The sequence below is a fragment of the Megascapheus bottae genome, chromosome 18, assembly GCF_031878675.1.
Source record: "Megascapheus bottae isolate mThoBot1 chromosome 18, mThoBot2.hap1, whole genome shotgun sequence".
Classification (NCBI taxonomy): Eukaryota; Metazoa; Chordata; class Mammalia; order Rodentia; family Geomyidae; genus Megascapheus; species Megascapheus bottae.
This window is the reverse complement of record NC_143526.1, coordinates 3,890,001-3,910,305: the sequence shown is the minus strand read 5'-3', so window position 1 is coordinate 3,910,305 and position 20,305 is coordinate 3,890,001. Positions and strand designations below refer to the sequence as shown.

The window sequence follows — 20,305 nt, the reverse complement described above, 5'->3', positions numbered from 1 at the left end:
TATTAATAATGGGCTTAGGAACTATTCCTTAGCTTTGTTCCTCAAGGTTAGCACTTTACCACTTAAGTCATAGTTCCACTTGTGGCTTTTTGATGGGTAATTAGTGAGAAGATTCGTGTGGACTTTCCTACCTATATGGTTTCAAATCTAAACCCTCAGGTATCAGCCATCTGTATAGTTAGGATCACTGGTGCCTGGCTGGGTTATTAAAAGTTGAATGGCCAAGCAGGTATATAAATAAGTGAAGCCAGGTGCAGTGGCTCTCACTTGTAATCCTAGCTAATCAGGAGACTGAGATCTGGGGATCATGGTTCAAAGACAGACCGGGCACTGAAGTCTGTGAGACTCTTTAATTAACCACAAGAAAACCAGAAGTGGCCCTGTGACTCAAGGGGTAGGGGTAGAGTTGAAGAGCTCAAGGGACAGTGCCCAGGCCCAGAGTTCAAGCCCCAGGACCTACAAAAATAAATAAATAAATAAGGGAAGATTAGTGGTTTTCATGAATTACTGGATGGTGTAGGCTCCACTAAAAGGCCTGTCCAACTAAATACTATTAAGCAGTATTATAGTTAAACAACATTGCTTTACTAGACAAACTTGCCCTTCTGATAAATGACAAGAATTTTCTAAGAGACTTCTAGACTCCAGTATGCTGAACAACTACTTGAAGGGGTTGAGCTGCAAAGCAATTTAGTATAAACACATCCAACACTGTACCACTGCTTACCATATTCCAGGGGCTACACATCATTACCTCATGCTCCATTCACATTGCGAGGTGGGGGTTCTCTCCAAGGCCACAAACTAAAGACTCCACATTTTCCTGACCCACAACCTTAGAATACATGCCTTTGTGTTCTTACCTATTTATGTCTTTCCTTCTTTGCTTCCCCCCCCTCCCTTCCTTCTGATCTGCCTCCTCCCTCCTTCCCAGGCTGCCTCCTTCTTTCCTTCCCTCCCTCCCTCCCCTCCCTTCCTTCCCTCCCTTCCTTCCTTCTTTCCTTCCAGCACTAGGGATTAATCTTGATGTTACAAAAGGGCTATGAGATCATGGAACTACCATTAATCTTCCTCCCAAAATAGATAAACCACCCTGAGCTGCCACCATATAGTCACATTTTCCTCAGTCTAATACTAGCTGGGTTGTCTATAGTAGGTTACTTGTAAACTGGGACAATCTTAACCTGGAAAGATACATTTTCTGTGATTTTTAATTTTTTTCCCTAAAAGTAAATAGAATTGGTGTTTTGTCTCCAGACTAGAAATTTGGGATAACACCAAGGGCATATGGTTGGGATATATATATATATATATATATATATACATATACATATATACACACACACACACACACACACACACACACATATATATATATATATATATATATATATATATATATAGTAGTTCATACTAAAGGGACACACAACAAGTATAAAGCCAAGTGAACAATTTCAATTATCACATAGGTCCTAAATATATGAACTGCTTCAAAGTTAAAGTTCAACCTAGGCAGATATTTTACCATTTTACCCCAGTTATTTTGTTTTAGTTTATTTTTTAGGGAAGATTAGTGGCTTAGTGTTTTTGCCCAGGGCTCACTTTGAACTATAATACTACTATTTCTAGCTTGCGATTTTACCTTAATGTGCAATTTCTCACTGAATAACTGATTAAGTGAGCTAAACACCTTCATGAATGCACTTGTCTTCGAGTTCAGGTCTAATGTCAGCAGAATGGCCGGCCACAACAAATAAGATTCTTTTTTTCACATATTTTTATTGTAATTAATAGAAAGGTTACATTACATTCACCTTATAGAAGGTGCATTACTTCACATACATTGATACCCTTTCTCATGTCTTGGTCCCCATTTCCCTCCCCTCTCCCCCTCCCCTCATCGTTTCCCCCTTCCCTATCCAATTTCAAATAACCAAACACAAATATGTCCAATATATCAGGTAACAAAGTGAGATACTGTACCAATATGAGATAACCAAGGGACAGCAAAAGAAATGAGAGATAATGTAGTATACTAAGGACAAAATCACTCATTATATGGCTTTTGTTTCTATATCCTGGAGGTCCTTTCATTTAGCTTCATACTATATGGCCTTATGCATCTAGGTTTTGCTCTATTGCAAATCTCTGCTAGGAGAGCCCAAGGTTTCTACTGATTATGACAAATGAGGGAAAACATTGAGCCTGTGTTCCTTTGAGTCTGGCTTATTTCACTTAATATGATCTTTTCTAAGTCTTTCCATTTCCTAACAAATGGGGCGATGTCATTCTTTCTGACAGCAGCATAGAATTCCATTGTGTACAAATACCACATCTTGTTGATCCACTCATCAACTGAGGGACATCTGGGTTGGTACCATATCTTTGCTATGGTAAATAGTGCTGCAATGAACATCGTTGTGTTAGCGGATTTAGTATGTCCTTGTTTCTGGACAATTGGGCAAATGCCAAGTAGTGGAATTGCTGGGTCATAGGGGAGCTCTATGTTTATAGTCTTTTGAGGAACTGCTATACTGCTTTCCATAGTGGTTGTCACAATAAAAGTAGAAATTATATGCAAACACTGCGATTTTTTCTACTTCCACAACACAATACAAGGGGAAAAAAATAACCTCCCTCTCTACTTTCCTTTCTTCCTTCCTTTCTTTTCTTCTTTCTTCCTGCCTCCCTCCCTCCTTTCCTCTCCCTCTCGTTTTTCTTTCTTTCTATGCTGGTACTTAAACTCTAGCTTGGCAGCTTCATTCAAGGCTGCCTTTCTATCACCTCAGCCACTGCTCCACTTCTAGCTCTTTGGTGGTTAACTGGAAATATGAACCTCACAAATATTTTGGCTCAGCCTGGCTTTGAACTGTGATTCTAAGATAATCTTGAATAGCTAAGATTATAGGGGCAGGCAATTGATTCCATGCCAGCTTTTAAAATGATCCCATGAAATGGAGACGTCACATCACCAATACTTAATGAATAAGGAAATGTTGGAGTCCGTTTATAGACATTTGCAAAACAGCATACATTCATCTATAAAACTTAGCTTTGGCTATTAGAATGTTGGTGTTGGTATTCTTTATGTTCATTTTTGTGTTTTGTTATGTTGCTATGTGCATGGGTTTCTCTTCCTTAAACTTCCAAGTTCTCATTTCTTCTGCAAAAGAAAGAAAATGTCTACTTTTATAGGGATGAGATGATCCAGTACGTTAAGATCAAGGGCCAGCATTAAGTCAAATGATGGTGAGCCCTGCCTTAAATGTTACATGCTTTTACCATGATTTCATGAATCCAAAAGAGCAACTATTGGTACCTTTGAACTTGGGAAACAATACTGCAGAGTGCACAAAGAAGCAGGTTTAGGATCCTTTTTACTTTTTTTTTTAACCTGGCTGGGTTCTCAAATAGAAGGAGCCGCACCACCTGCCACTAAGAAGGAATGTGTCTTTTTTTTTTCCCAAACCTCAGGTTGAAAGACCTTGAAAGGAAGCCACATGGCCAGTACCAATATGAATGAAAGAAACATCTGTTAAGACTGTTTCACTGTTAACAAAGCCAGTCTCCATACACATGCCAGTTCATGAGACACACATTCCTTCAATATTTAACATTTACTGGGAGCTGTCTTGCAATATGTAAGATGTGTAGGCGCTCTAAATAACCTGGTTTCTACCAGAAGAAATTCAATTCTAAGGCCATAGCAACATTTACATATGTAAATCCAGTTATTTGTGTACCCACCATTTAGCAAACATGGTTTCATCTAATCTTGAAAATATTTTTTGCTTTGTGTATAAATAACCTCATTTGACAGTGGAGGAAACAGATGTTCAGAGTTATTATGTAACTTGTCCAAGAAAATTAGGACTATGATTTACAGGGATTTTTGTGGAATATAGTATGGACTTCAAGAGAAAAAAAGTCCTTGAAACGTATTACTCTTGGATTATGTTTTTGCAATATTAAGCATTGAACTTAGGCCCTTGTACATGTGAGGCAAATCCTCTACCACTGAGCTACATTCTTAGCAAAGTGTGTATTTTTTTAAATTACACACACACACACACACACACACACACACACAAATACACACACTGTGCTGAGAATGGTACCTATAGCTTTCCCATGCTAGGTGAGAGCTCTACCATATATAGACGTTTTGTACTTAGAAGTTTATTTATATGTCATTGAAAATTTACAGATTCTAATTAACTGAACACATATATATCATATATTTGCTTTACATATTAATATAGTTTATACATTATTTTAAATTTATTATTACCTACATCTTCCCACATATTTATATGTCTGTGACAAGTAAAAATAGTTTAACTTCAAACCAGTGAAAGGAAGAATTCCATATTGATCATTAAATTTGAGTTACAAGTGATTATTCTTTTTTTATAGAATTTTGTATTGTGATTAATAGAAGGGTTACATTATATTCACCAGAGAGGAGGTGCATAACTTCACAAACATTGATACCCTTTCTCATGACATGGTGCCCATTTCCCTCCCACCCTCCTCCCGCTTATCTTGATTTACCCCTTCCCTATCCAATTTCAAATAACCAATTCAGTACATATAAAATATATCAGATAACAAGGTGAAAAATTGTAACAATATGAGATAACCAAGGGATGGCAAAAGAGATGAGAGATAACATAGTACATTAAGTACAACAATCACTCATTGTATGGCTTTTGTTTCCTTATTCTGGAGGTTCTTACATTTAGTGTCATATTATTTGGCCTAATGTCTCTAGATTTTGTTCTATTGTAAATCTCTGCTAGGAATGCCCAAGGTTTCTACTGATTATGACAAATGAGGGAGACTCTTGGGACTATGTTCCTTTGAGTCTGGCTTATTTCACTTAATATGATTTTTTCTAAGTCTTTCCATTTCCTTACAAATGGAGCAATGTCATTCTGGCAGCAGCATAGAATTCCATTGTGTATAAATACCACACCTTGTTGATACACTCATCAACGGAGGTACATCTGGGCTGGTTCCATATCTTTGCTATGGTAAATAGTGCTGCAATGAACATTGTTGTGCTGGTGGATTTAGTATGCCTTCATTTCTGGATGGTTGGGTAAATGCCCAGTAGTGGAATTGCTGGGTCATAGGGGAGTTCTATGTTTAGTCTTTTGAGGAATTGCCATACTGCTTCCATAGTGGTTGAACAAGTTTGCACTCCCACAAGCAGTGTAGTAGTGATTCCTCCTGGCCACATCCCCTCCAGCATCTGTTGTTATTAGTTTTCTTGATCCTGGCCATTCTAACTGGAGTGAGGTGGAATCTTAGAGTTGTTTTGATTTGCATTTCTTTTATGACCAGAGATGTCGAGCATTTCTTCATGTGTCTATAGGCCATTTTTGTTTCTTCTTCAGAGAGGACTCTCTTTAAGTCTTGGCCCATCTTTTAATGGGATGGTTGTTACTTTGGAGAGATTCAATTTTTTGAGCAGTTGATATATTTTAAATATGAGGCCTTTGTCTGATGTATGGTTAGTGAAGATCTTCTCCCATTCTGTAGGCTTCCTAATTATTTTACTAGCTATGTCTTTTGCCATATAGAAGCTCTGCAGTTTATTGCAGTCCCACAAGTGATTATTCTTAAAGAACAATCTGGGAAACATATGCTAGAATATATTTGCCTAGCCCCTGAAATATAACCCTGGCCACATTCAGATTTTACATTGAAAGGACATCAAGGCTTCTCAGGCTACTGAAACCTAAGTAGCCCCTTGGAACTATCCTGTGTTTAGTATCCCCCTGGAGCCTGTAGGATTTATCATTTAAAGGGGTGATGCAAGCTTGCTAGGAAGGCATGTGATCTTTAATCTCAAGTAGAGCTCAAATGAGGTGATGTCAAGGCCTTAGATAAAGGCAAAAGTCTATGAGATGTAATTGAGGCAGACTAGCAAAATAAGAGCATTTTATGGTGTATTGGTATGAATTTAATTCTAAGTACAGGCAATGGAACGATGCAGGATAGCATACAACTACCTGGGGGAAAAAGATTTCCATTCAGCTAGTAAAAGCCACATTTTCATTATATGCTGAAGAAATAGATCTCTAGCATCCTGTTTTTAAGACCTTGTACATTCTGCAATAATCACTTAAAGTTTTTCCTAAAAAACTATATGATTTCTGTATGTGCTAAAGCACCAGTGAAAGAGGGTTGATATTAAATAATACCCAACAAAAACTATTTAATAATGTCTGATAGAAGTAATGTCTGTGGTATTTTATTACCATAATCTTTAATTTTTTTCTTTTTCTTTTTCTTTTTTTTATTTTATTTTATTTTTTTTTTGCCAGTCCTGGGCTTGAGCTCAGGGCCTGAGCCCTGTCCTTGGACTTTCTCAAGGCTAGAGCTCTACCACTTGAGCCTCAGCACCATTTCCGGCTTTTGTCTATGTATGTGGTACCGAGGAATCGAACCTGGGTCTTCATGCATGCTAGGCAAGCACTTTAACCACTAGGCCAAACTCCCGGCCCCAATTTTTTTCTTTTTATTGTCAGAATAATGTGTAGAGAGGTTACAGTTATATTCATCATGTAATAGGTGTGTTACTTCTCACACATTGATACCTCTTTTCATGTTTTTGTCCCCATTTTCCTCTCCCTACCTCCTCCCAGTCATCTTATTTATTACTTCTATTTATTCATTGGTTTGCACCCAATATAGGGTCTTGAACTCAGGGTCAGGATCTGGCACACAACTGGCAATCTACCACTTGAGCCATGCCTCCAGTTCAAGCTTTTTGCTGTTTAACTGGAGATAAGTATAACAGAGATTTATTTTCCCAGACTGCTTCCCAACTATGCTGCTCAGGTCTCAACTTCCTGAGTCACTAGGATTATAAATGTCATCTATTGGGCCTGAGTACTCTGTCCTTGGGCTTTCCTCAAGGCTAGCGCTCTACCATTTGAGCCCCAGCACCACTTCCAGCTTTTGTATGTGGTACAGAGGTATTAAACTCAGGTCTTCGTGTGTGCTAGGCAAGCACTCTACCACTAGGCCAAACCCCTGGCCCCATGTTTATAACTTTTAATTAATGGATATTTAACAGTATTAGAAGCAACTCTACCATTGTTTTTTAAAAAGCAATTATATAACTCACAAACCACATTATGGACACTCTTTTGATTATATTTATTCCAAAGGCTTCTCAAAATTAATATAAACTAATAACAGTTAAATAATTCCTTAAAATATTTAGCACGAGATTCCAAAGGATTACATTTTGCTGGTGTTCTGGTTGTTTGGTGAAGCTGGAGATAAGGAGCACAGACCATTTACCATAAAAGTAAATATATTTCCTTATCTCTGGATATGTTTGAGACAAACTCGTATTTTCTCAAAAAATACCAGTATAAAAATTCTGTGTAAACAGTATCTGTAAAATTGAGTTACCTTGCTGCACTGTCGAAGGTACCAAATTCCCTACATAAATTAAACTTTCTAAAATAAAAATAAAAGCCAATATACATAAGAAACAAAACATGTGTAAGTTTATGTATTCCCCATGATGACTACTAAAATTAATGCTTGATATTCGAGTAAAAGGTCTAATTGATGTTAGAGTAAAAGTCACTGAAGAACACAGATATATCACACTCTGATATTCCAAAGGGAAAATCGTTTGTCTAAAATCTGAGTGTTGTTATAACTGGGCTTTGTTTTTACTTTTAGTCTTCTAATCCCATTATTTGAAAATTGAATAAATGTGTTTTTTTCAGGCCGTTTTGTTTCATGAGTTCCTTGCTCAATAGACTGTGGGCCCACCTGGCATAGGTATCTATTCCTCTCCAAATGCAATTCCTCAGCCTCATAAATTTCACAGAACATTTATTTTAGTTTGCACTGCTTTCAGGGGGGGAAATATGGTGCTGGAAACAGGGCTCTCCACCACATGGCATTTGGTTTTCTCCTTTGCTGGCTTTGTTTTCATGTGCAATGACTAAAGAGAAATATGCTATCAGCCAGAACTTCAGAGCTTCAGTTACACATGCACACACAGGGTGTTATTGACACCAGGTCATAATGCTGGGGTGTCACTGTCATTTGGCTGTGTCATACCCTCTAATGACTGCACCAAAAAATATGACAAAAAAAAACTAGTCTATATCCTGTTAGGTCATAAGCTATAGCACAGGAATCTGCCTTTCCCTCGCCTGCTGTGTAACTCCTTTTGCCAAAACATTAGCTCTAAAATGAAAAACAAATTGAAGGCCAGGAGTTAGGCCTACTGGTAGAGTAATTGCCTAACATGCACAAAGCCCTGAGTTCAATTCTTTGGTGCCACATACACAGAAAATGCCAGAAGTGATGCTGTGGCTCAAGTGGTGGAGTGGTAGCCTTGAGAAAGTTCAAGGACAGTGCCCAGGCCCTGAGCTCAAGCCCTAAGACTAGCGAAAGAAAAGAAAAGAAGAAGAAAACAAACAAAAAAGAAAGGTAAATTTATTAATTCTAAACTCATCCAAATGTATGACCTCATATTTAGTAACCTAATACCTTTGAAGGAATATGTCACATGACTGAACTGCCAGATAAATTAAGTACAGTAGCAAAGTCACGCACACTTTCTGAGTCTATCTAGGAGCACTCCATATTTTCCTATAAAGTAAGTGTAGTAGTTAGCATTAGTTCATCTTCAGAAGAAGCAACAATTTGTGATCTCAGAAGGAATGAATGTTATTTTTCACAGATGGCTTCAGAACGTTGTCTTGAACTTTGCTTCTAAGGACCCAATGAAATGTCAAAGGCAACATAGGATTTCATAAATAGAATTCAGCCACCTTATGAACAACAAAATCTTAGAAATGAGCTGGTATGTTTGGCAAACTATACTCTCTTGTACGCCTATGACTGGTAGGCATGGAAACTTTTTATGTAATATCCTTCATTTATTCCCTCTGCTTTAAACACATAATCTGTCTGAAACTAAAATGGAACTAGATAAGGGATGGCCAAAAGGAAAGCCAACCTTCAAATGAATGAAAAGGCAGAGATAACTGAATTCATTGATGATTTATAACTTTTTCTCAACAGCTATACTCGTGTAATTGTCTCTCAGAATTTTTAAATTTGAAAATCCACTGGATACAGGGGCAAAATCCAGGAAGGAAAACAAAATAAAGCACACAGCAGGCTGGTGCAGATTTTCATAGCGTGTAACAATAGTTCTTATTCAGTCCTTGTGTTTCAATATGTGAAGGAACTGTGGTCTGGTTTTCATTACTCCCCATCTGCTGCTATTGCTTGCTTTGTTCAGCAATTTCTGGCCATTTTGGCCTGATGGTAACTGTTTTATGTTGCTATATTACACAGAATAAGAACTGTTGTAGCCACCACCCAAGAAAGAATAAGCTTGAATAAAGAGGTTTTAATGAAATAGTTCTTGATGAGCCTGCTAACTCCAGGAGTGCATTGGCTTAACTACTGTCCACCTCTTACAGGGGTTAGGTGTGTGCAAAAAGAAATAAAACAAACAAACAACAAAAAAAAACCTAAATTCACTCTTTCCTTTCTTAATCAAGCAATAGTCGCAAAGAAGATCTCTAGAACTGTCTTATTTAAGAAAGAAATGTACAGCATACTCCTCTCATTCCTTGCTATATTTGAAGTTATTATACCAAAACAAAATAACAGTCATGAGTTACTAAGCCATCAAGAAAGAATCACCAACATAAAAGCAAAAATAAAATCCGCTCATTTTTTTCTCAGTTGTATTTTGTACTTAAAGAGACCACAGAACAAATTTGAGGAATAGTAATTATCACTAATAAATATATGTCTCAATAAAATTACTTTTTCTAAATATTGCCAGTTTTTTATATGGAAGTCATCAGATGTCAGCGTTCCATACACAACTTAGCTAATCATTGGAACACTCTACAAATGAGGCTTTATTATAACCAAAATTTCAGAGAAGTTTCCAGTACCACTTTTAGTCACACAGTTGGCAAAAAGAGAGACAATGATTAGACTCAGCAGAAAAGTTGGTTTTACCACCATCATACTCTGATACAAATCACATTTTTCCATATGTATTTCCATATAAAACTGTGCCAGGCTTAAAAATGCTCTTGATTTCAGTAGTATAGATTAGGAATGACAAATAATACATTATGAGAAGCATTCCAACATTCCAGTGAGAATTCTACCAGGCAAGAGAGCCCATATACATTCACACATATTCAATATAACCTTTGAAAAAATGTATATCCTTCCAAGACACGAAGAAATATTAGCCACAGATATAGTCAAACAACTTCAGAAATGTTTCTGGAGAAAAAAGCCTGACCTTAATAAAATACCAACCCTAAAATCCTGTGAGATATTTATAGCCAATGCTTAGATATAATGGCACCATCAGTAAATTCATTTCTATTCGACAAATGTTACCAGAGCTCCAAAGAACTGAGAAATGAAAACATGCTTTGCATGGGAATATTTTCCCCAGTGATCCTCATTTTTATATAGGAAATCAATTTGCATCACTGATAATATCATTCACATCAGACAACACAAAGTTGTTAGGAGGTAATTTAGTTTCTGCTAAAGCAATTTGATACTTGTTCTGATTTGTGGTTTTCATTTTGTTTGTTAATGAAAAAAATTAATGAGCAATGTTACCAGAAATACAACTCATCAAAGCATTGGCATTATTAAAGAGGTTTGCCATATACCACACATTGTGATCATTGTGCAGCTGGGACCCCACTTCTTCCAGGAAGGCAAGTGTGAATTGAATAGAATAGGCAAGAGCTTCGGGTCTGGAAGCCCTCTCACATACCTTTGCATTGGTTTGTGTTTTTGTCAAGAATTGCCTTTGTGGATACAATTTTTCCATACCTGAAAGACAGACAGAAAGAAAGAAAATCCATGTTATTATAATCCAAGGGAGACATTTAATATGCATCTTTTATTATTATCATCTTTACACAGTTGTACAAAGGGGTATCAAAACAAGTCAGGTTAAGAGCACAGTGTATCTTTTCATCGTTCTTCCCAATCTTTCACAACCCCACAAACACTCTCAAGTTACACGGTTCCATTTTCACTTCAGTGCTTTGAATCTAACAACTGTATTCTGTCCTTCTCTCCTTTTGTCCTCTCTCCTTGACTCACCCACCTCTCCCAACATGTTTCTGCTTTTGTGGTGTCTATTTGTTAACATACTTAAATATATGTAAGTTTACATAAAACTAAGCATGAAGAAAACACGCTGTTAGCTACCATTTTACACCTGGATGCTTGCCCATCGGTGCTTCTTTTAGAATTAGGAACACACTTCCTGACATGAGCACCGGGTAGCTTCTTCACAGATCATCCCATGAGGCTGTGTCATGTGATTGGAACAGAAGTAAATATCAACCTATGGATTTGTGGAGACAAGTGTGAGCCTTGCTGCCACATTTCATGAAGCCTGTTCTCCATGTAGAAAAATGCCTTTGCTGAAACCTTGAACATTTCAACCCATCCTCTCCACGACATAGGAGATTTTTCCATAAAAATAACATATGCACCGAAACCGTAGGGTTCAACCAAGCTTTATGTGTTTGAGAACACATAACATAGAACGTAGACCTTCAGAGGTAGTGAAGTACATAAGTTAAAAGAATAACAAACACCTCATCTGTTTGCCTGGATGAGTCATATGCACTCTATGCATGATTTCATCATCCATAATGGCATACACATTTACTTAACTCATGACCAAGATCATTATTCATAAAGACAGGAAGATAATGCTATAGGTTGTTATGAAGATTTACTGGAGTGCTTAGGATAGTGGCTGGTAGGGAGTAAGTGCTCACAAAGTTGAGTTTTTCTTCTAATTATTTTCTCCTGCCTCTAAAATAAAAACAAGACTTGAAGTAGATGAGATGGGTGGCTGCTAAAAGCAATATAAAGTTAGAAAAATAAAATCACTAAAAATTGTTATGAGGGGGAAAAGACTAATGCCAGGCACTGGTGACTCTGTGGGTTAAAATCTAGGGGTCATGGTTCAATGCCAGCACAGGCAGAAAAGCCTCTGAGACTCTTAGCCCTAATTACCCAACAAAAAGATAGAAGTAGAGGAAAAGCAACAATTTCAACAAAAAAGAAGGTGAATGTTACTTTCTAAAATACATTTTACATGTATAATTTACATTGTTTTTTTTTTTTGTGTGTGTGTGTGCAAGGATTTCAACAACTATTTCCAGTAAGCTTACTCCTACCAAAACCCCACAAGTCCTTCCTTATCCCCTCAAAATAAATACCTCCACACCTCTTTTTCAGATTTCATTTCATCATAAGACTTTGTGTTAGGCAAACAATCAGTAAAATCATCTCATATTTGAACCTTCTGTTCACAATAATAAGTTTACTAACTTTGGTATATTCAAGCAAATCAACATTTAAAATGGATACAGAACAGAAAAGAAGAAAAAGAAATTTTGTAAATTTTTTTCCAAGAAAAGTATCACTTGATTTAGTGTGTGAGATGTTAGAAAAACAAAAAAATAGAAGAACTCAAAACACTTATAACCAACACAAATCTAATACAAAACTGGATCCCCCCCACCACCACACACAATTTTTTTATATTGTTATTATAACAGTTATAAAGGTGATATACAGAGGTTCTCCCTAGCTCTTTTCATGGGTTGAGCAAGTACCCAAGGCATTTGGAACAACAACAAAAATAAACATTTTAGTGGGAACATGAGAAGAGGAATCATTTGAATAGGAACCTAAGCTGCTATGGAAATAAGAAGCTCAGCAACTGGTTCCATATTACCTGACACATTTAGGCCTGCCACTTTTTATTTCTGTCACCAATCATTTTGCTTTTGTTCTCTTTCAGATTCATCCATCAAAATGAGTTATAAAATCACTCAAAAGCCCAACTGAGGGAATGTTTCAAGTCTTTATTATGAACTGTTTTATAAAATTATATGAGGTTTACAAATACAAACTTTGAAGTATAACACTAATGAAAAATTTAATAAGTAGAACAACTACTGCAAGCTTTTTAGTAGATACACAGGTTTCCTCCTGAAAGAATTATTTAAGGCAATGAAGTCAAAGGCATATTTCTTGAGTGTCTTGAGCTGTCAGTGAAATATTTCTGAGTTTCATAACACTTAAAAACACACTTCTGTGATTAAATTGCACAAGAATGCAGCCGCTTCATCTAAAAGACTCAGAAGTCGCAAAAGCAAAACAGATGAAGTCAAATAATCTAGAAAGAAGTTGTTTCCTGAACGTAATTTTCATTCCTTTCAAAGCTCACATGGAAGAAAAAAAAAACAGAAGAAATCAAATCAGGTCTAAGTTTAAAATAAATCCTTTCCCCATAATTACAAAAAAACATAAAACAAAGTACCTACGTGGAAAAGTTAGGCTTATATATTTTTTTCAACACATTGATGTCTTTGTTTTAAAAGTAGAGAAGTACATTGCATAAAGCTGTTCTGTGTCACCTCAAAAGATCATTTGTTGTAGAACTATACCAGGAAGCTCATTGGCCAGAATATGTATTTTAAAATAACTCATACTATAAATCATGGATGCAGTCCGATTATTTCTGTGAAAATTACTGACTTTAGAGACTGTATTACATATAATAAACATTTAAAATTATGTATAAAATAAATGAAATTCTGTAATTAACATATACATAAGTGTATGTGTTAAGCAATCTTGCTCAAAAACAAGCTTGTAAGCCCAGTGTAGATTGCTTCTGTCTGTTATCTTAGTTATTTAAGAGAATCTGGGGATTGAGGATCAAAGGCAGGCCTGGCAGAAATGTGTGTAAGAGTCTTACATCCAATTAACCAGCAAAAAGCCAGAATTGGAGCTGGGACTCAAACAGTAGAACGCCAGACTTCAGTGAAAAAGCTAAAGGACAATGCCCAGACTGTGAGTTCAAGCCCATTCATAATACACACACACACACACACACACACACGGACTCACTCAACACACACACGTGCACACATGTATACGTGTGTGTGTCTTAGACTAAAGCAAAAATTTATCTGTTCCCTCCACACCAGGAAGAATAGAATGTCTTCTTACAGATGCTTCACCCAATAATTCACATTTTATTATATTAATTTCCACCATAAGTTCTCACATAATGTCTGAATGTCTGCACATAATATGGTATCTGTTCTCTCACCATCCAAAGCCTTGTTTTCCAACTGTATTGAAACACCGACGACTATGAATCTTTGTTTTAAGTACAGACCATACCTCATAATACTTAAGGGAAGACCCCCATGGCCCTTGCATATTTGTAAAGGAAAACATCTACACATAGTTGAAGTATAGAGCTCTCACTATGGGTTTCCTTCTCCAGACAGAAGTGATCAGCAGTTCTTAACTGATGACAATGAGCGAATCACTAACTGGCAATGCTCTGTTCTTGATTAATTATCCTTATTTTTTTTATTTAATTGTCCCTTAAGAGTCCACCATAGGTAATACTGTTCTCACAATAATAATCTCTTCATTGTCATATGCTCAGTTGAATCGCAATATCATCTCAGGGAAAAATAATCCTACAATATGCTTTTTATTTTAATAGTCCTTTAATCCTGTATTCTGCTTTACATCTTATCATCTTATTTGTACTAACAACGATCATGGGAGACACTGTTCAAATCTTGGTTTCTTTTTCTTGTGTTTCTATTCCCAGCACACCCATAAGTCTTACAAAATTTGATTACTAGAAGATTCTTAGAATTTTTCTTACTATAATGTAATTCTATCAACATCTAATTTTCTTCCTGATTTCCTGCCTCTCTACTTATAACTCCTTTTGCCTAATATCAGTTACCCTTTCGGTTTCAGATACAGATCTCTCCCTCCCTCCCTCCCTCCCTCCCTCCCTCCCTCCCTCCCTCCCTCCCTCCCTCCCTCTCTCTCTCTCTCTCTCTCTCTCTCTCTCTCTCTCTCTCTCTCTCTCTCTCTCTCTCTCTCTCTCTCTCTCTCACTTCTCTCTCTCTCTCTTCTATCCTGCTTTGGGAGCTGCCTCTGTCTCAGGATTCCCAGGACTCCCCACAACCCCATTCAGTACACACTACAGGCTGAATGTTGACAGTCATCTGAGAATATAGATGATGCAGTCGGGAGTTTGGCCTAATGGTAGAGTACTTTCCTAGCATGCACAAAGACCAGGGTTCGATTCCTCGGTACCACAAACACACAGCTGGATGAGGTGCTGTGGGTCAAGTAGTAGAGGATAGTGCTCAGGCCCTGAGTTCAAGCCCCAGGACGGGAGAGAGAGAGGAGAGAGAGAGGAGAGAGGGAGAGGAGAGAGAGAGAGAGAGAGAGAGAGAGAGAGAGAGACTTACCTTTCCTTGTTGGTATCATTCAGCCACTAACATAAAACACAGAAGAAAATAGGTGCTCCAAAAAATTAAGTAGACAAATATTTGTGGGCTAGTACCATAAAAATAATAAACCCTTAATTTTGAAAATAAAACCTTAGCCTTGAATTATTATCTGTTGTGCTCACAAGAAATTTGAAGTATATTTTGTTGCATTCATAACATAAAACATTGTCAAGAAAATTGTATTTCTTCTCCTTGTATTAATGACTTGTAGTAAGCACACTGCTTAAAATTCAAACATGTCAGGGCCAGTGGTAGAGCACTTGTCTAGCATGCATGAAGACCCAGGTTCAACTCTTCAGCACAGAATGGTAGGGCTGGGTGTAGATGTCTCATACTTATAATCCTATATACATCCTACATATGTTCCCTATCTGAGGTTCTCCCAGGAAACATACTAAACTACATATAGATTCCCTAAAAACCTTCCATTTAGACAAGAGGGAAAACTGCCTATCACCATACTGGATTTCATGGTGTAAAAGGACGTTTAGCGATATGTATCAATGATAATAATTAGGAAAACGATTCACGAAGTTCTCCCTGATGTAAAATTAATTCCAGTAATGAGAAAAGTTTTATGAAGTGGGTGGCATCTACCCTGAGGTCCAGTTCACATATTATTCATTTTAAGTAAGCTTCAGAGTTCCATGATTTTCCCTGTTGATGTTCCCTGAGTTTGTGATGCTCTGGTCACAGATAAATATACATACAAGACTGACTACCACTGAGGTACAATGTATTCTGTTCAGACATGGCCTATTTTTGCACTTAAGTTTAACCATAGGAAAACCAAAGTAAAAGAGTATATGTTCGTCTAATGTGCCATGAGAGCACAATTGGTTCCACTTTCCTAAACACTAAATATCATGAAAAGCTACATTTCATGCCCGTAAAATAGGAAATTGCTGAATAGTCTTCAACACTGTAGTAAGGTGATTTTTTTCCCTAACCGAGAAGGAATATATATTTCTTGACATAATTTAGAAAAAGAAAAATGCAAAAATTTATCTCATCCCACAGACTTGCTATGTTGGTTAGTTACCTTGTTTACATATGGTTTTACTTATTTGTGTGTTTGACAGTTATTGTCAGACCATCTAAATAGTTTTGTATCTAAAGTCAATCACTTTTCTTTGTGCTAGTAATGTGGTTGAACTCAGGTCCTTAAAAGCTAATGTCCTTAGCTTTTGCCCTCAATGTTGTTGGCACTTTACCACTTGTTCTATAACTCTACTTCTGGTTATTTTATGTTAATTGGGGATTAGAGTCTTGTGGGCTTTTTCTTGCTTGGTCTGGCTTCAAATTGTAATTCTCAGATTTCAGTCTTCTGATTAGCTAGGATTACAGGTATAAATGACCAACACAATCATTCTGAATAACTTTCTATATAATTTTTAAGTCAACATTGCAATGAAAACAATGCATACAGTATGAGAATTATGTTAACAGATTAGACACTGTAATAAGACCAACAGTAAGAACAAACACACAAGGCACAAATGAAGAAATGAGCCAGCCATACGTATGGTTGAAAAATCCATTCAGTACTGTTGTCATGTACTAAATTTATATACTTATTTATTGATTGATTGTGAATATTTAGCAATCACTAAAAAATATCCCCATAAATGCACAGGTAGTAACTGTCTGACTTTATTTCTTTCCTTTTGTCTATTTTTTTTTGTCATTTTTGGGGCGTGGACTCTGGGCCTGGGTGCTGCGCCTGGGCATTGTTCCTGAATTCTTCAGCTCTAGGCTGAGCCACAGATCCACTTCCCCTTTTCTAGAAGTAAATTGGAGATAAGTCTCTCAGTCTTTAATGCATGGGCTGGCTTTGAACCCTGATCCTTAGTTCTCAGCCTCTTGAGTAGCTATGATTACAGGCATGAGCCATCGCACCTGGCTAAGTATTTCATTTTTGAGTAGCAGCCAACTATGTGTTGCTGGCCCAAGCAAAACAAAATAATAACAAAACTCTAAGCTAATCTACTTAAGAAAGACTTGATCTTGTTAATAGCTTCAGAAGTTCCAGCCCATGGTGAAAGTCAATTGACCTCATTGCATTTAAGCCTGAGACAAGGCAGAACATCATGGTGGGAACTTGAGGTGGAAGAGGCTGCTGAACCCATGGCAGGCAAGAGATAGGAAGGAGCTGGGGTTCTGATGTACCTCCCAAGGGCTTGCTTGGTTCTGTCCATTAGACTGAGTTTTCTCCCTATTAGACTAGGTTCCAATGTAGCAAGCACAGATCAAATCTCTAGGGAACATTACATTTGAAACTTCAGCACATCATTCTGGATACTTTGTCAAGAAACTTCACAAGATAAAGGTATTGGCCAATGACATATATATATATATATATATATATATATATATACACACACACACATATATATATACCCATACACATATGCATATATATATATACATACACACACTGTGTGTGGGGGGTGTTGGGCATATGTTGATACTAAGCTATAAATATTAGACAATTGTTTTCCAGGGGGAAATATATATATATGTGTGTATATATATATATATATATATATATATATATATATATATATATAGAGAGAGAGAGAGAGAGAGAGAGAGAGAGAGAGAGAGTGTGTGTGTGTGTGTGTGTGTGTATCTGCCAGTTCTGGGGCTTGAACTTAGGGCCTGGACACTATCCTTGAGCTTTCTCAAGGCTAGCACTCTGCCACTTGAGTCACAGTGCTACTTCTAGCGTTTTCTGTGTATATGGAATTAAACGCAAGGGCTTGGTGCAGGCTGGTCAACACTCTACCCCTAGGCCATGCTTTCAGCTCCCAGGAATATTTTTTTGAGCTGACATTTATTATTTCTTTCTGGAAATAATATTTTTTCTTAGAAATATGACATCAAGAAACATGGATACATGTGTGTTTGTCTGTTTCAATATATGCAGTTACTAGAAGTCCTCTTTCTACAGCATCTAAGGCATGGTCATTAAGTGACTAGATTGAATCTTGTTTAAGAAATAACTAATATCTCTAGTTAGACATGCTGCTAGGGCACTAAAAGGATTCATTCACTCCATCTAAGGAAGAGTGAGTTTTGCAAGCTAAAAGCATCTTTGAAGCCATAGAATTTCAATTTCATGTTAGATGGTTGCTGAGTATTTTAAAGTAGGTAGTATCAAACCACATTTTAAACAAACACACATACAAGCACACATGTATATGTATATATAACTTAAAATGCATATTTTTGATATAATTTCAGTGGTATACTTAACAGTAAAAGTTTAGAATTAGCTATGGTAATTTATTTGCTATTTTTCTTTATTTATATATAACTACAATCTCATTGTGTGTTGTTTTCTGTATTTCAAATAGAATATAATCACTATTTACTATGTATGTTTAACTATATTATAAATTATGTTTATATATACACATACTATTTTTATTAGCTTATATTAATTTTACAGAGGGGATTTCATTTTAAAATTATACCTTATAATATATAAATTACATATGTGCAATATGTATCAATTTCTATTGATATAAATATTAAACAATTGAAAAATGTTTATATTATATGTAGTTTACATATATAAGCTATCTGTAAGAGATGTAAAATTTTTATGTTACATTGTTTAATTTTTTAATATATTTTTATTATCTTTAGTACACAAAGGAATTTCAGTTCAACATGCATGAGTACAATGCATTTTGATCAATGTCATCCTTCTATTGTTTTCACTCATCTCTCCCAAACCTACCCATCAAAGTCACCTGAAAAAATGCCCTATTTTTGCCATTGTGACTTAAATTTCATTTTGCTACACAAATTTCAAGATTCTTCAAGAGCCATCAAACAATCAGTGAGAACAAAGTCCAGGAAAGGAAATATGGGAGGAGCCTTACTATAAGAGTCACCTTCCAAAAGGCCTCCCTTGGACTCCTCTGTGACCCCTTCTCCAAATGGCTGGAGGGTCTCACTACTTTTACTCAAGGCTTTTTTTTTTCACTTTCCAATAAACTTTGTTCGCTTTAGACCCTTTCCTGCCTTTTAATTCTACCTGGGAGGGAAAATGAACCCTTCTCCAAGAGGGCATTAAAATGAAATCAGTATGTTAAATATCAGATGTAAGAAAGCAATGTGTTTGATAGCATATACACTTATATTGACTTGCAAAGTGAGAAATCTTTGCCTAGGTATACCCAACTCTCGTTTTACACTTTAATCACCATGTAAGTGGTGTCATGTATTGTATTCACTCATTTCTTCATTCATTCATTTGTTGAGGCTTGGTATGTAACAAAAGTCATACTTATGCCCTACTCTTGAAGAACTCTTCTTCAGCATTAGGATAAGCACAAATATATAAATGTATACTTGTTTAAGGAATTATTTTTTTTACCAGTCCTGGCTCTTTAGCTCAGGGTCTAAAGCACTGTCCCTGAGCTTTCTCAAGGCTAGTGCTCTACCACCTGAGCCACAGCACCACTTCCAGTTTTTTCTGTATATGTGGTACCAAGGAATCAAACGCAGGGCTTTGTGCATGCTAGGCAAGCACTCTACGCTCCTGACCCAAGAATAAATTTCTTTAGGAGTGAATTTTAACAATTGATGTTGAATGACCAGTTGTGTAATTTCCAAAGAATGCTGTTACTTTATCTACCTTTAAGGGGACCAAGAAAAATCTCACCTTTGCAAAACCAGAAATGGTTTTACAGCCTCTATATTGACTTGATGACTGGCTTTTATCCCAGCATTTTTGTGTATGAAAAGATTGACAGTAAAGGGAGCTGGGACTTAGGGCTCCACTTTAAGTACAGGACATGCACTTAAATCTTATGAAAATTTCTTAACAGTTGTATGAATTTGGACAAGTAATATGCCAAAGTTTTCATCTTATA

At 36.6% G+C, this 20,305-nt stretch overlaps 1 protein-coding gene across 5 annotated transcripts in view; it reads right to left on the bottom strand.

Moving 5' to 3' along the window:
- The window catches only part of Rbms3 (RNA binding motif single stranded interacting protein 3), a 765,138-nt gene that overhangs the window by 530,961 nt on the left and 213,872 nt on the right, over window positions 1–20,305 (bottom strand). For all 5 annotated transcript variants that reach the window (XM_090351790.1, XM_090351792.1, XM_090351794.1 and 2 more), the window contains exon 3: window positions 10,820–10,878. In XM_090351790.1, coding sequence (XP_090207916.1) covers window positions 10,820–10,878 — 59 coding nt within the window. The remainder of the gene's footprint in view (window positions 1–10,819; window positions 10,879–20,305) is intronic.